This window comes from Halyomorpha halys, unplaced genomic scaffold (genome assembly GCF_000696795.3).
Source record: "Halyomorpha halys isolate HHAL.00 unplaced genomic scaffold, Hhal_1.1 Scaffold78.1, whole genome shotgun sequence".
In the NCBI taxonomy this organism is placed as follows: domain Eukaryota; kingdom Metazoa; phylum Arthropoda; class Insecta; order Hemiptera; family Pentatomidae; genus Halyomorpha; species Halyomorpha halys.
In genome coordinates this window covers 535,337-552,371 of record NW_027108467.1, presented here as the reverse complement: position 1 = coordinate 552,371, position 17,035 = coordinate 535,337, and the positions used below count along the sequence as shown (strand labels likewise).

General features: G+C 30.7%; 2 protein-coding genes across 4 annotated transcripts in view; both read left to right on the top strand.

Moving 5' to 3' along the window:
* Positions 1–17,035, top strand: part of LOC106692917 (gamma-interferon-inducible lysosomal thiol reductase) — a 160,469-nt gene that overhangs the window by 16,210 nt on the left and 127,224 nt on the right. The gene's annotated exons all lie outside the window — the stretch shown is intronic.
* On the top strand, positions 607–10,844 carry LOC106692915 (uncharacterized). Of its 3 annotated transcripts, none has more exons than XR_001345026.2 (2): positions 607–1,384; positions 10,314–10,844. XR_001345026.2 is itself a non-coding variant. In XM_014439156.3 (2 exons), the coding sequence occupies exon 2, from the start codon at positions 3,323–3,325 to the stop codon at positions 4,379–4,381; it is 1,059 nt and encodes a 352-aa protein (XP_014294642.1). In that variant the 5' UTR covers positions 630–1,384; positions 2,928–3,322; the 3' UTR covers positions 4,382–10,307. The 3 variants fall into 3 exon arrangements, 2 of the variants coding, with proteins under 2 accessions (XP_014294642.1, XP_014294641.1); XM_014439156.3 differs by lacking the exon at positions 10,314–10,844 and adding an exon at positions 2,928–10,307 and having other exon boundaries at positions 630–1,384; XM_014439155.3 differs by lacking the exon at positions 10,314–10,844 and adding an exon at positions 2,855–10,307 and having other exon boundaries at positions 630–1,384.

Sequence of the window (17,035 nt, the reverse complement as noted above, 5' to 3'; positions counted from 1 at the left end):
TGATAACAAAGTTCAACAAATGCCTCTCACAATGAAAATATTAGGCAGCTTTGCACTTTTCATCTTTGATGATTTTTCGGACGCCACCATCTTTACCCACCATTGCCTTCCTAATTATGGAATGTTTCCGGAAGGAAACCATCTATCATATAAGTTCACTATTTTCTTTTTTTTTTTTTTGGCCCAAAGAAAAAGCCGTGACTCCCCCCTGCCCCTTGATTTCTTGGTAATATTTACCCATTTTAATAGGTGATAGAGTCTGTAATGAGTTCGGAGAGTTCTTTTCGTTGAAATCGATTCGTCTGTATGTTGGTCTACATCCGTTTTATCTACTGGATAATGTTAGGAGTTCTGGGATTACCAACCTGGGGTACCTAGAGGCCAACTGAATTGATGGTGATAAAAAAAAAAAAGTGTTGTTATTAACATGTGGTTAGACATTCACTGTTACAAAAAAAAATTGGGTCTATTGAATAAAAATAGGCAAATACTTTCAAGCGTTTATTTTTATAAAAGTAGTCACTTTTAAATATAAGCAATACTTGTTTTCAATTGAATAAGAGTTAAATATCTATTTACTAAGAAGTATTTGCTTATACTTTAAGTAAGTACTGGATTTGTCATCAGCCGAGAAATCAACATATTGTGAATTTATTTCGTCAAATATCATAACAACTACTACTCCTACGAAGATAAACGTCATAAACTACTTTATAGTGCATTTAACTAGCTTTAATTTGAGTTCTAGCAGATATCTGTACGTGTTATGGTTTCTGAGACACATTTGTTCATAAATCGAAATGTTTGTTCGAACAACTAGGAATCAACATTTTGTGAATCTATTTTGTCCAATAATAACTACTAATTCTACGAAGGTAAACGTCAGAATCTACTTTATAGTACATTAAACTAGCTTTAATTTCGTCAAATCGTTTTTGAGATATAGATTTTTCAAAATAAATTCACTAAGTATTCGAATTTATTAAGTGAATTTATACCAGAGAATATGTAACTGCATGACTGTCGTATCTTTATCTGGTTTTCCCGCCAATATTGTTAAGAGTAGGGGGAAAGGAAGGTTCCAAGTAGGGTTATGTTCTGTGTTGTTGGCTGGGGTGTGCAGTTCCATTGTTGTGTGTAATGTTATAATGTGTTCTAATTTTAAGTGTAATAAAATATGTAAAATCGCGTTTGTTATTTACAAAATCCGGACATTCTAATTTGATAACATCGAACCGCACCCTTTGATAAGCCTTTTCTTATCCGTTCCTCTTCCCTGTGTAATTCTATTCCCTCCTTTATTCGGTGTTCTGATTCCCTTCCAATCTTCAACTACCTTCTGTCCACCCAATTCCGGAAGAATAATTGATAAGTTTGAAATAAGGTTTGTATATTCTTTGTATTTTGTGTTTGAGAATTTCTTTCATACTTGTAAATATGTATATTAGCAGATATTGTACCTTTTCAATTATTATTTTTAGATTAATTGTATTTGATTTTTTATTGTTTTTTTTTTTTTACTTATTATCAGAAGTGTTAGTCATCTTATGTTTTATGATAAGACATATGGTTTTATTTTATTTTATATCTTTTTAAGTTCATTATTTTATTGTATTTTAATTTCATTTTTATTTTGTATTTTACTCTAAGGTTCTTAAGCCCAATTTTTACGCCTTTGTGTTATTCTAAGGGATCAATACCAGAATAAATAAAGAATATTATTAACTACGGATTTTTCAGTGCATTTTTTATGAAATGTTGCTTTTTAAAAATTTATATCGGGAAATTTTGAACATAAATAGCTCTATTAGGGCTAAAATTTTAACAAATTTACTATTTTCTAAATGATATTCTCTTAAGTTTTCAAGTGTTTGTAGTTTTAAAGATATAGAGCTACCAATAAGAAATTAATTGTTTATAACGTTTTGAAACTGCCGCCATTGTTTTATTCCCCCTACGTATACTTGGCAGACTCAGCAATTTTGACTAGTAATTATACCTAGTTTTCAATTAAGTAATCAAAAATTGGGGTGAAATAACTGCCTTTTTTCTACTCTTGGGCTCTTTGTACTATAGGCAGAAGGGAGCAGGGGAGAGCAGATTTTTGGGAACCAAGAAAAAAATAAAATAAAGAAAATAGTGAACTTATTTGATAGAAGATTTCTTTCGTGAAGCATGACATAGATATAGTAGGAAGGTAACTTTGTTGAGTTGACATATTCTCACGGATCACAAGATCACAACCTCACCTTTTAAGGGACAATTATTCGTCACATACTTATCTCTAAAAATAAGGAAACGAATAAAAAAGAACCTGTTATAGACTCCATTCTTTCTATTATAAGAAGAGGTGGTTAATATTTTTTCTGCAATCTAGAAAGCTGATGCTCTTATAGCAAACCTTTTCATCTCCTCTTATATTTTTGTATTTCTTGTGGGTGTTGTATGTATTTATATACGAAGATTGTGGGGGGGGGGAATGTGGTCAGAAAAAAAACAAAAACTAAAAATTATGTAAAAAAAAAAAAAATATGAAGTTCAGCCAGAATCACTGCTGAAGCTCCCTGATGGAGAGCTGAAAACGGCGGTATGAATAAATTTTTTTTTTTTCTGACCGCACCCCTCCCATCTTCTCCACTTATTAATCTACGATCAAATACCTACACCTCATTAAAAATCAATTGAACGAATACAGGCATCGATACTCGTTGATATCGATATATAATATTTGATAATATTATATATAATATAATATAATCTTTGATATATATTTTATGAAATGAATAGTAATAGTAGTATTATATAATTTATAATGTTACAATACTATTTTTTAAAATAAGAATTAATCTCTCAGTTGTAATAGAGTGATCAAGAGATCAGTGGGTAACAGCTATAGATCTATTCCAACAAATACTTCTGCTTGTCAGGAACTCCACGGAGCATGCGCAGTACCGGTTGTTGCCTCCCAAAACCTGTTGCTTCTTGAAAGGTTACCTCAGGCTATAACAACTGTGTCAGTAGGAGTCATTTCAAGTGACTCATTTGGCTTGCAGTGTGTTGTGTCAGTGAGAAGTTGTTTGGTGGGAAGAAACGTTTTTATAGAGTTTTAGAAATCGTTATGAAACAATTTTGTGTTTTTTATTAATTATTTTATACAATTTGCCATAATAGTATAATCGATACAGTACATTGTAAGGTGCAAATACCTATTGTATGATTCATTTATGTAATTTCAATTTTTTTTTTCTTTGTTTTTTTTACATATTTATTATATTAGTTTTTAAACTTTAGTAAAATAGTTTTTTTCCTGAATATTCTAATAATGAAAAGAGCTTTAGTGAAATCACTCTCCAGTATGGAAGCAGATGCAAAGAAATTCCGAGATGAGTCAACTTATAACAAACCTGATACCTACCTATTATTTTTAGCTTTAAAACAGGGTGCTAACATAGATAGTATTAAACGAATCCTTTATGATATCAAAGATATCAACATTGGCTATGGTTACTATAGTAGAAGCGCTTTGCACCATGCTATTAGCTGGAACTGTGATTTAAGGATAATTGAAGAATTAATATCCAAAGGAGCTAGTATTAGTGGAAGGGATAAGATCGGAATGACTCCACTACACTTAGCTGTGACCAGCGACAAAGACTTGGAATATGTCCCTAAACTTCTCGCTCTAGGTGCTGATGTTAATGCTAGGTCTCAGTCAGGAACGACTCCTCTGTACCTAGCTGTAAGTCAGTTTAAAAAGATTGATGTTATTAATATGCTCCTTGAACATGGAGCAGACACTGAATATGAGTATGATGATTTTTGGGCATCTATAGGCTTCTATACAATTTTAGAGAAAGCTGTTGTGTTAGGAGCTACTTCTTCTATCTATCTCCTTATCAGGACAATTTTCCTTAAGAACTATGTAAACAATTTTTCAAAACTTTTTGAATTGATGGAAAACCATAGAATGACCCTAGATTTGATTAGATTCATGTTATGGTGCATTCATGAACTTTTATTAATGCAAAAAACTAAAATAAGTTCAATCTATTCAGTGTTCGATATCACTGTAGGTAATTATCATTATCTAAATCCATTATATACTAATGCAGATTTAAGTAAACTAACTTATTCAGAGTTAAGTAAAATGTTTCCAATTTATTATGATGTCATTAAAAAAAATATTGCATTAGCTTTGCAAAGGGGGCAGATTATCCATCGTTTAAGGGACCTGCAATCATACAGTATATCAAACACTCATGATTCAGAAGGTAGAGAAAAAGTGGTAATTCTGAATTCTGACTGTATTGAAAAAATCTGTAGCTATTTGACAAATCAGGAAATACTGAATTTCACACGAGCATTCCACTTTCCCTTATAAATTCAAACAAAGGAACCGTTACCTAGACTATATGTCAATCCATTGTTTTGAATTCATTTTATGTGAAATGCAAGAAGTAGATATCTTAATTGAAATCTGAAGGTGACTCAGGTTTAATGTGGTTTATTTAAATCAATTGAATGAATTGGATTTAGAGTAAGAATCAAAGTTATAGGTGATTATAGGCCTTAACTCATTGAGGGGAAATCAGTTGTTTTAGATATATTTCTGTATCTCAATTGTAAGTACAGTCTATTACTGTATCTCAATCGTAAGTACAGTCTATTACTGTATTTCAACTGTAAGTACCGTCTATTACTGTATTTCAATTGTAAGTACAGTTGATCACTGCATCTCAACTGTAAAAGTCTATTACTGCATCTCAACTGTAAGTACAGTCTATTACTATATCTCAACTGTAAGTACAGTGTATTACTGTATTGTTGAGGGATAAGATGATCTAGTTGGTGATCAAAAACCACAATATTGGCTCTCAAGTAAATGGTTTTTACTATTTTAAGATCATTTTCGATTCTACCATGCTATTGGTCCATTATTAGAGATAGGAACTTTTTTTTTTCCAGTAAAAATCCAAAATGTTTATAAAACTCAAATCATGCAATAGTCAACTTTTTGTTTAATTTATAAAATTAATACATGGAAGTCTTACCTATTCTGGTTTGAATTATATTAAACTCGTTAAATACTCTCTATATTTATGCAAACATACATAAAAATCTAAAATTTTATCCATGATTGAAGAGCCATGAGAAAGCTAATTGTATTAAATGATTTTATATTTCTATACTGCAGTCTAGAATTCAATTTTAAGTTTTAGAAAAAATATGCAAAGAACCACGCAGAAAGTAATATTTAAGAATATTCTTCTGTGGGATATTTCCTATTTTTTCCCCTAAAATTTCACATATGTTCTTCTACTTAGCTTTTCAATCGTATATTTATATATGAATATGCCATAAACCAAAAGAAAACACTTGATTAAAAATGTATGGATATAATGTATGTTCACATTGATCTGGCCAATTTATTTTTTGTTTAAAATAATATTTATAAGTAATATAAAACAATAATATTAAAAGAAAAAATCTAAAAGCATGCGGTTAATCAAAGGTAAAAACAATAACATTGAATGTTCTCTATAACATACTTATTACAGAGAAACTTTTTTATAGTTACCTGAAATCACTGGTTCATACTGTTCTAAAAATATTTGTTTCTTGTGTTTACTTGGTTTTTTTTTTTCTCCCACAAATTTATCAATTTTAAACTAGACTAACAAGTAATAAAATAAATTTAATTAAAATAAATAATTATTGTAATACATCCACCTAAATCTGTTCAGTATGAGAAATTCAGTTAAGGCATTAAATCTTATACAACAAAAATCAAAATTTAGTCCTAAATGAGTAAAACATCCAATTTTGTGCAGACAAAACTCATAAAATGCAAATTTGTGTAGAAATCCCAAAACGTGCAACTTCGTAAAATATAAAATTAGTGTTATTTGAATGTCTCTTCCATGATTCAAATTTCTATCAAGGTTTTAGTGATTATCTATTCAGTCCATTAACTTCTAATATTTTATTTTTGGTTTTTAGTTAGTTTGTAATCCTTTCAGCTCCTGTGAACATCCATGGTTTTATAATTTATATTAAATAATCTTATTGTGGTTATCAGAATGAGGCCTATGAGAGTAGCAAATGTTTTAAACAGAATAGAAATCTTGTATGTGTATATAGAAATCTCGCGTGTTAATAAATAGGTCTTGCATGTATATGTAGAAATCTTGTATTGAATAATTCTTTGATTAAATAGAAATCTTATTTTTTTCTGTAAATACATCATTTCCGATTTTAGAACCATGTTATTACTGTAAATATAAGTTTTTGGGTGGAATTGGTTCCCACTAACACAAGCTTTTTTTTTTTTTTTGGTACCTTATTGATATACTAAAAGTCTTGAAAAATCTTTATGCAAAATGCAGTTTGGCCATCATCTTAAATTCTTTCTTAAGATCAAACAAGTATTTGTGTGGTATCAATTTAAAAAAAAAAATTATCCAGAAAAAGAATGTTATTTATTTTTTAAAATAAAAATACATAACAAAATGGTGGTCAGATTTCTGTAAAGCTTAAAATTTTCATTTGGTGCTCAATATGTTTAGAGCTAACTTTAACTTCACAAAAAATAAAAAATCATTTCAAAGACTTTGTTAGTATGAATTTTGAGCACTGATGGAGCTCTTCGCATTCAGTAGTTACGGAGATGGAGTTATTTTTATCTATTTATTTTGGAAATATAGCTATTTTGGTAATGTTGGAATTTGCTGTCTGCTTTTGCAATGAGCAAATGTGATGATATGAGAGAGAGAACAAAAAAAAAATAAAAATTACTCTGGAATCAATTAGAAAATAAAAGATCAGTGTAGTAAATCTCTTGGCCAGCACCTCAATAGTCTTTTGGACACATTGTAAGTATGGGTAGCAGGAAATAGTGTTTGAGTTATTGAATTGGAATGTAGAGTCAATCTTTCATGAAAATTATCGAAACTGTCTGTAGTGGTTGCTGAGATGAAAGAAATTTCCATCTCAAGAAAATTCCAGGCATTGCAGAAATCTCCGCTATGCGATATGAGAGACATGGATGGAGATCATCTTTTGACGTGTATTGGTTTGGAAGATATTCAGCAGGATGCGGACCAACTAAGAGCAAAATTAAATTTATATCGGTCTCCTAGAGGGAAATTGGTGTAGTAGTCCACTTCCTGCAGCGTAGATAAAAAAATTTTGATATTTTACTTTTTACTGTTACTCAAAGCTCAATTGGTGAGCTACCAATTCAGTCTAAATTGGTTGTATTTGTAATCTATAAAGTTTAGTTTAATATCCAGTGATAATTTTGAGTGTTTGTCAAGTTACTTAGAAAGAAGTCTGTATTGTTGGTTTACTTAATTTCTTTTACATCTCTATTTAAAAATTTCTTTTTATTTTTTTTTCTATAAATAATGAAAAATATCTTAGATATTCAATTCAAATCCCATCTTTGCTAGAATCTGTTCCATCGATCACATAGTTTTTCCTAAATCTCATCAATTATATGTTCTCCTTAACAGTTCTAGATGTTGTATACTGTGTTTTTAGCAACCCAATACAATAGGGCAATACTCCTGTTTCAATCAAGTGTTTCTTCCGCTAAATCCAAATATGTTTTTGATGTGAAACTTTTTTACTAACGTTTTTCAACTCAAGAAAAAAAAGTTTATATATGGTAGTAAATTGATTTTTTGATGTTAGGAGAGGGAAATGATGTGAAAGGAGGGTAATGCTGGTTAACTTCAGCTGAAAAAGTTTTATTGTAACAAGAGAGTAAGAGCTTACAGTAGCCTAACAATCCTGGCAGTGCCATGTACTTTAATCAGTTTAGTGCATGATTGAGTGAGCTCTTGTTAGCTTATTTTTTATTCCTATTACAATTTTAAATATTTTACTGCCACAATTGATTTAGGAAATGGCTGTTCTATTTTTATTATTATTATTGAGCTTAATATTTTCTTCTTTTGGGAATGCATGTTGATTATTAATAAAATTTTAATACATTATTTCATTTACAGAAGTTCACCTCTGTCGGCCAGTCCCAAGACTGTCACAATTAATTTTTTTTATATTTCTTTTAATTAGAAATAATAAGTAAATTGTAAAAACCATTGATCTAACAGTTGAAATTTATCTATTTTTCTGTTCTTTATCTATTCTGGGATTTATTAGCCTTCTTACTTCAGTTTCTTTATTTATTAATATTACATTTGTGTGCTAATGCTTCCAAAGTTTCAGACGTCCATCTTCAGAGCCGATGTTGAATTATATTTACAAAGGTTTTTGTATTTTCATCTTCTTTTAATTTTTTATAATGGTTATTTGTCATATTTTCATTGTCTTCTTTTGATTTTTACTTTAATTTCTGTTTGAAACTGCTCATTAAGAATTCAAAAACTGCAACTAATTGATAAAAAAAAAACTATATAAAATCGACCAAATGTCATTAAATATATTATTCTTAATTTTTATGTTTAAGTTACTCTATTTTTTACTGTAAATATGGATACACTGTTTTATTTATATGCACTGACCCATGCACCTCTCTTGCTTGTTTAGTATTACTTTTTGTTCACTTCTGTTCTATATCTTTATATCTTAGATAAGGTGCCCCTACCCTTCCCATATCTGTCTTATAGTTGACTACTTGTTTTATGCATTTTTTTGGTTTGTTAATTTGCATAGGTGAAAAAATTTCCAATTAGAACAAATTAATATTCTCTATTTTGTACATTTCGGGATTAAATCCATACTTATGTACTATGTATCCTAAAATTGTAATAATTAATTTAATATTATCAACATTTTTTTCCAATATATTATATGTGTACAATTAAAAGCTTATAATGTATATTTTACCTCTTAGTTGTCAATTCTATCAATTTCTATTTAGAAATATTGTTTGTATATATATAATTTTACAAAGAAATTTAAAATCACATTACTTAAATAATGACCTTCATTACTGATGCATTTACTCATCTCTGTAGTAGAAATTATGTACTATTTTAGATATTACCTCTTTGGACATATCAGTATGGCTATGTGCTGTTTTTTTTTTTACTTCCTTATTGATATGTCTATAATTAATACATTTTTCTATTCAAGTTAAAAATTATATTTTTTACAATTGGACAATTATATTTCTAAATATTTTCCCTGATTTTTTGTATTTGAATGGCCAGCCTCTTTATTACTTTATAGTTTACTGTGTTTTTAATATTTTTGTTTATATGAATTGCTTCTAGGATCCTTCTGCTTTTATTGTTTTGCATCATGTCTATTAAGTAGACATTTGTTCTTTTAAGTTAAATATATGGTTTAAGCTATGCTGTGGTTAGCTAGTGCAGTGCAATTTATATTATTAACTTTTTTACAGTTTTAGATATTTTGTTCAATCCTAGTTTCCAGTTATTTTGGATGCCTCTGCAATATATTGCATTTAGCTTTTCCATTTTATCTATTTTCTCTTTCATGATAGTTGGCGTTGTAGCTTGTAATTGTATAAACCAGTTTTATTATTTGTATGATCATATTCCACTAAAGTTCTTTTGAATTTATCAGTCAGGTCTGATAAGTATTGTAGCTTAAGGGATTTATTATTGTCATAATTCAATGTTTTGCCTTTTCCTTTCTCACTAATATCAGTATCTGGAACCTTTTTTATTCTTTCCCTGTAAAATTCAGTGATTATTTTTTTCTGATATGATGGTTTCTGTTCTTTTACTTTGCTTTGTTGGCCTAACTATTTTAATTTCTATCACTGATCCATTTTCTTTATTATATTTGGGTGTATGATTATTTTGTTATACCAGATTCTATTGATTAATCTTTTGGGGTAAAAATTTTCTGTTAATACATTGTATACTTTTGTCTTAATTTGTTTCATGTAAACGTCGTCTGTCAACATCATTGCTTTATCTATCTAATTTTTGGCTATTGTTATTTTTTTATTGAAAAGAATTGTTGATAATATTAAATAAATTGTTACAATTTTAGGATACATAGTACACGAGTTTGGAGTAAATTCCGAAACGTTGTTCAAAATATAGAATAATAATATGTTCTAATTGGAAGTTTTTTTCACCTCAGCATATTAACAAATTAATATAAAAAACTTCCTGTAAAGAAAATCCAGAATAATGCTTGTTTTATGTTTTTTTTGTGTTGTACACTGATTCCACAATTTTTCATGTTTTATTTTTATCTGCTTTGTATATTATTTCTTAATTATATAGAACAATATTTCACTAAATGCATGATTAGCTTGAACATTGAAAAATGTAACTCAAAAGTTTTTATTCTTCGACGCCCACCAGAACCACCGGATCTAATCCTCAAAGGTAAAAACTTGAATGGAATCCTGGCAGTGAAACTGTTAGATACCTGGGAATTCACCTAGATCACCGCCTTACCTGGAATCACCATATCAACATCAAACTAACTCGAACCTATGAAAGGTTAACAATGCTCCTGTCCTAAACAGAAATTCTAAACTAAAACCAGAAACAACTGTTCTTATTTATATTTAAAACAATTCTCTGGCCACTGCTGATGTACGGCTGTGAAGTCTGGGGAGCGGCATTCTTTACGAAAAGGAAAAAACTACAATCTTTTCAAAATAAAGTCCTAAGAATCGCAGTTAATGTAAATAAGAAATAGCCAATTACAGATGGAGTCAATAGAGGATTACATCAAAAAACGGTTCATGAAGTTCCACTCCCAGTTGCCGTCAGTTAAAGGAGCAGTGACTTACAACCTGGGAAACCCAACCTCAACCCGAAGACTGAAGTCCAGACTGCTGCAGGACATTCTGTTATAAATTTTAATAAATATAAAATTAATTCATAGCCACATCTATTTTACTTATTATTATTACTCATTTTATTTATTCATTTTTTTTTTTCCCTCTTTTCTTCTCTCATCCTTTTTTCTTCAAATTAACTTGTTTCTTTTTACTATTAGAGGGCAATTGTTTATTTAAGTGTACCAATATCATTATTTTTTGTTATTAATTCTACTTTCCCCTTTTATTAAGAAGCATTATTCTTATCTATTTATTTTATTATTTTTTTTTTCTTTTAATATGAAAATTTTATATGTATATAACGGTTATATCAACCATGTAAGGAGGCCGATCTGGTATAAAATAAAAAAATATATATTATTTCTGTTTTATCTAATACAAAATTGTGTTTGTTGACTATTGCATGTTTGCTTAATGATGTGGAATTTTGGAGATTTTCTTTGTTTTTGTGAAGTTTCTCCTATATAGTACTTGCCGTTACATTATTTCCATTTTATTTTGTATGCTATATTATATGTTTTAGTCATGACTAGGGATAGGATTTTTATGTGCTAAAAAATCCGAAATATGTGCTAATAAACTGTCAAATATTTAAAAAATATGTATTTATAAATTTTGTATTATTCAACGATATAAATTACTAATTAATTAGTAACTTCATAACTTTAAAAAAGTTACATAAATAAGTATTTATTGTATATTATGTGAATAATATTTTAAAGAAATTATGTTAAAATATGTACAAAAAAATGAACTTAGAGAAAACATAGCAGTTCAATAACAAGACATTAATTAGTAATTGTAATTAAACTAATTGATCAATAATTACTCAGAATGAATTATAAATGGAAATTAAGAATAATCCTTATTAAAAAGAAAAAAAAACTTTGGAAGAAATCAGTTATACAGCAGGGTCGGTTACAAAATTATCGCATATTAAATGCATTTTTAAATTTTCAAATAAAAATCTTCGTCTGTTTGACCGCAGAATGGACTTGTACCGGCTAAAAGATCTTTCAACATCTCCTGATGTTATAGGGGCAAACTTAAATGAAGCTATTTCCATTGCATCTAGTTCGGTATTCTGCATCACCTGGGCGGCTGTGTCATTTGTTTCGAGGAGAATGGCTCCAATGGACTGAATGATTTTATTGGTTGACAAATCTTGTAATTGTTTCATGGTTATATTTTTCGAGGATTTCACAATTCAGCAAATAGGATTTTGAAGATGCCTCAACACTCAGTCTGCCGATGATAACGTTTGCGATATAACGCCCTTCCATATCCGTAGTCTCGTTCACAGAAATCCAAATCGGCCCATCCGAAATTGCTTTCAGAATTTCCGTTAAAGTTTCTTCGTATATAATTTTCAAATAATTTTTTCTTAAAGTGCTTTCATTTGGTATTACTCAGCATGTGTATTTCTCAAGAAAGGTTTTTAATTCCGGATTGCTAATTTTGTAGCTAGGAATGTTGCCCTGACTAATGCTCGGCACAAATCTAAATACATAGTATTGGTATCCGTGGAATCTGAGGAGGAAAGAAAGAAACAGAGAAATGGATTGAAGAGTAAATAAACAAATTCTAGGAAAATGGCATAGGAATAAGACCCTTGCTCTTTTTAATTGATGCTGAGGAATTCTCGTAATTCTGTGTGAAAATTTATTATTGCCAATGCATTTAATTTGTGTTCAAAGATGAAGACATAGAAATTTATGATAAATGATAAATTTCACCTTTAAGTATCTTGCGTTCTCTTGAATTTTATGTAGTTGCTGCGAAAAATATATGTAAAATTGAACAAATAATTTAAGGAATTGTGTGATTCAGGACAGGATACCTGAAAATATGTGATTTACAACAATATGTGTATAAAAGGCCAAATATGTAAAATAAAAATGGCTTCTTTTGGCCAGAAATGTCTTGAAACATCTTTAGTTAGTAAGGAATCACGTAAAAATATGTGAAAACATAAAAATCCTATTCCTAGTCATAACAAAGTTTATATTGTTTACCACATTTAAAATAGTTAATTTTAAATATTTTTCATTAAAGAATATGTTGTATTAATTTTGAGGTTTTTTCGCTGTAACTGGTTTATAAGTGTAAATCAAGATTGTAACATTGCACAATGCCATTAAAGTTAACTCTTTTTCAACACTAAATAAAATATTACTATTGTATAATATATAATTATAAATTAGATTATATAATTTATAAAAGTTGACTGAAGTAATATACCATTGTCATTCATAGTATAATTATTACTGAATGGAATATGGTCCGGGTGTGGTCGAAAAAACTCAAATAGTAAATAATTATACTATTTTTATTGAGCCAACGTTTCGCTCCACATTGCAGGGCTTCGTCATGTATACAATGAAAAGTAAAATATAATAAGAAAAATTAAAGGTTGTAAACAGTAAATGAGAAAGGTAATAGTAACAGATGGATAAGAGAAGAAATATTAAAGAAAGTACAAATTAAGAGATGAAAACAGAAAAGAACAAAATCAAATGATGAGACAGAATTCATACCTGTTTTGACGGTGGTCAAAGACAGACTGAGCCATTTATATTGGGAGGAATGGGGATGGCAGTAAGCACACCACAATAATGGAAATAATTTTAAAGTAAACATTGTAAAAAAAGAGAGATGCAGTCTTTATCAACTTTATGATTAACTGAATTATCAGTTAAATTTATATACTCCGAGATAAGACGTTTGGTGTGGTTGGTGACAGTGGCAAGAATGGAAGGATTGCCGAAATTAAAAGGATGATTCAGGTTTAATGCGTGTTCTGATAATTTAGATGCAAGTGGATTACAGGAGTTGATGGAAGTTTTGTGCTGGGAAATGCGGTTCTTAAGTTGGTTTTTAGTTTCGCCGATACAGAAGGAATTGCAGCATGGGGTTTAACAGGGTATCCGGTAAACCACATTGGAAAGGTGTAAGAAAGGAATAGGGTCTTTCAATTTGGAAAAAAAATTAGGAAATTTTTTTGTGGGACTTCAAGCCAAGACCTCAAAGCCCAAGTAGGGTGGGAATAGTGGATCTTAAGGATTTTTGAATTTTATCAGAAAGAATGGTGATATACGGAAGGGACCTGTACTGAAAAAGTGGCGGAGTGGGTCGAGGACAGGAGAGATTGGAGTAACACGGTTAATGTAAGAATCGAGTAGTTTGTTAGTAATTTTCTGAGGGAAATTGTTGGTAAATAGGATCCGTTTAATACGTTGTATGTTGGTCTGGTGGTATTGAGGGTCAGAAAGAGAAAAGGATCGATGGATAAGGTTCTTAGCAACATTAATAATTTGGTGATAAGGGTTTTGAGAAAAATAGTTGAGGAGTCTACCAGAATAAGTGGGTTTGGCATACCAATTAGTGGATAGGGAGCCATCGGAATTTCTGATAATAAGTAGGTCAAGAAAAGGGAGGGAATGGTTAATTTCACCTTCAACAGTAAACCGAAGACGAGGGTGGTAGGACTTGAAGGCTGATAGGATCTAGGGGATTCTGTCAGGATTGAGGATCAGGAAGAGATCGTCCACGTACTTTTTAATGAAAATTATGTCTTTTGAAAAGAGATAGACATTTCTATAATTTTTACTATTTTTGTTTGAATGTTGACTCTACACTTACTTGAAAAATATTTTTAACTCTATTATTCATTTGTTAAAGAAAAACGAAACAATGGCCTTGCAGGCCAAGGCATTGATTGGGATAATTAATATTTAGCAGTTGTCTGGACCTCTTCCCTAATTTGCAGGACAACCATCTAATTGAAGTCACGTGTCCCGTCTCAGCTGTAGTGAAATATGTTCAACTAAATCATTGTTAACAAATTCCAAAAATATGCCCGCATTGAGTCCAGGCTGCAGGAATTGCTGACCTATTAAAATATTGTTTATTATCCCCAACACATATTGCACTGAAAACGAAGCTCACGAATTGCACAGGGATTTTCCTGTGACCAGAGGTGATTATTTTTCTGATTGAAAATAGCTCTTCTTGTGAAGGTAGCTTCATCTGTCCAGAGAATGTTTCCTGAATATTGTGGATTATGCTTAGCCTGATTTAAGTACCAATCTGAAAAAAATCTCCCTTGCCGAAAATCTTATGGTTTTTTTTTCTGACCTAGAAAAAATTAAAACAACAAATTAAATATATTCAAAGAAGAAATAAATGTATATACTCAGGCAAATAATATATCTTGGATCGCCAGTGTGGCATTATAAGATAAGCTGCCGGGTCCACTGAAGGCGGTGTCATCGATGATGGCATGAGTCTGCCGTGAGCGTACTAAGAAGACTTAAATCTTATGGTAATAACTTTTGTGAAATCTATTCAATGAGAGTTCTCCATACTGTAGTTGCGTAATATTTAATTCTGCTGCAGCTCTTCGTACACTGCCAGATGGATAATATTGTAATATGGTCGCACTCCTTTCTTCATTTCGTAAAGGGACAAAAATAGCATCAGCACGTGGTATGGCAAATGTGCCAGTTCCTCTAAGATGTTGAAAGGTGGAACTAAAGATAGACTTGTTTGGTATTCTTCTATTCGGAAATCGTCTGACATATTCACGACGGGAACTTCTAGCGCCACCATTGCAAAAACCGTACACAAACACCAAATCGGCATATTCGCCATTAGTATAAATTGAAAGCATAATGATGAGTATTCTGTGAAAGCCTCTTACACACTGCACATAATACGTAAGCTTTTAGCTATTACAACCTTTATTTATTCGAATAATACATTTAGGAATATTATATGGTTGTTACATGTGTGAAATTAAATAATATACAAGAAATAACATATATGAATATACGACTTTGTTGATCGTAGTTCACGTCTTTACTTTAAGATTGCGTCGTTAGCTGTTGGTTCTAGTGGCACCAAGAGCGGTGACCAGTAAATAGTAGCGGTTTCGCTTCAAGACTATTGGATTGAGTAGAACATAGTGATATAAAATTTCCTCTATCACCAAACCAAATAATCTTTATGACATTTGGAATTTTTTATCATATTCATAGAAAATTTAAAGTCTTGCCTACGCCTAACAATTTTATCCTTCCTTCTTTTAATGCAGAACCTTTTTTGATCAAAATCCCAATTGATCATGCCATCCACGCACTTAAACGTAACTTGTCCACTTAGAAGCCCATATGTGTTCCTTCTACTTTACATATCATCTCATCATAGCCATATTGTAGAATCTGAGAGGTGTTTTCTTATCATACTGTCGAGGTATACTTCGACCAAATTGTAGTCATACATTTTGAACTTATATAATCATATATCCTTTAATAATATCCCACTTATTACTGTCGAATAGATCCGTTACTAAGGACTACTTCTGGACCAACGACTGACATGGAATCCTCATACAAGACTGAAAAGACAGGAAACTGCTCGTCGATTCCAACTATTGCAACATTTACTAGACAAGCGGACTTCCAATCCATTACAAAAGACTAATATAAGAAACAGAGTTGAGCTTTGGGGCTCCACTAAACCATCGAGTTCCTTTCGAATCCAATCCTTACAGTCCAAAATCCTTAATGCTCCTTACTTTGTCACAAATCCTTCAGGACCTTAATGTTCCAAAAGTTGCCTATTTGGCCAGATACCATCCTTCCATGATAAACTTCCCAACCACCCAAACCCACTTAGTTCCTAACATAACCTGCCTTCTCCTTCATTATCCAAATCATCGTCCTAGGCGTCTGAAAAGAACCTGGCCTCGAGATCTTTCTCGAGAGAGAAAGGATAAAACAGAGCTATTTGTTCTAGATTGGGTTAAAAGGAACGAGATAGATACAGGAGAGATCACTGTGGTGATCTAATTCCCTTTTTCCCTACTTCCGTTGGATTTCCTCCCACTACTTTAACGCCCTGTTGATAAGACTGATAATTTACACATATGATTCTTTTATACTTAACTTTGTTGGTTACAATTTATGTCAGGTTTATTCTGTTAATAAAAACCTAACTTTGGGTAAAACTTTCGTTTTCATTCACAACAATTTTATTAACATAATAACGCGTTTTATTTACTATATGACTTGAAATGGAGAAGTATTTGAAACCCGATAAATTCAGTGCAAACCCGGACTCTCCTACTTCAGGTAAGGAATTTACACATTGGTTGAAAACTTTTGAGAACTTTGTTGCTGCATCTACCGAACCACTGAACGACGACGACAAACTTAAGGTACTCGCCAATTT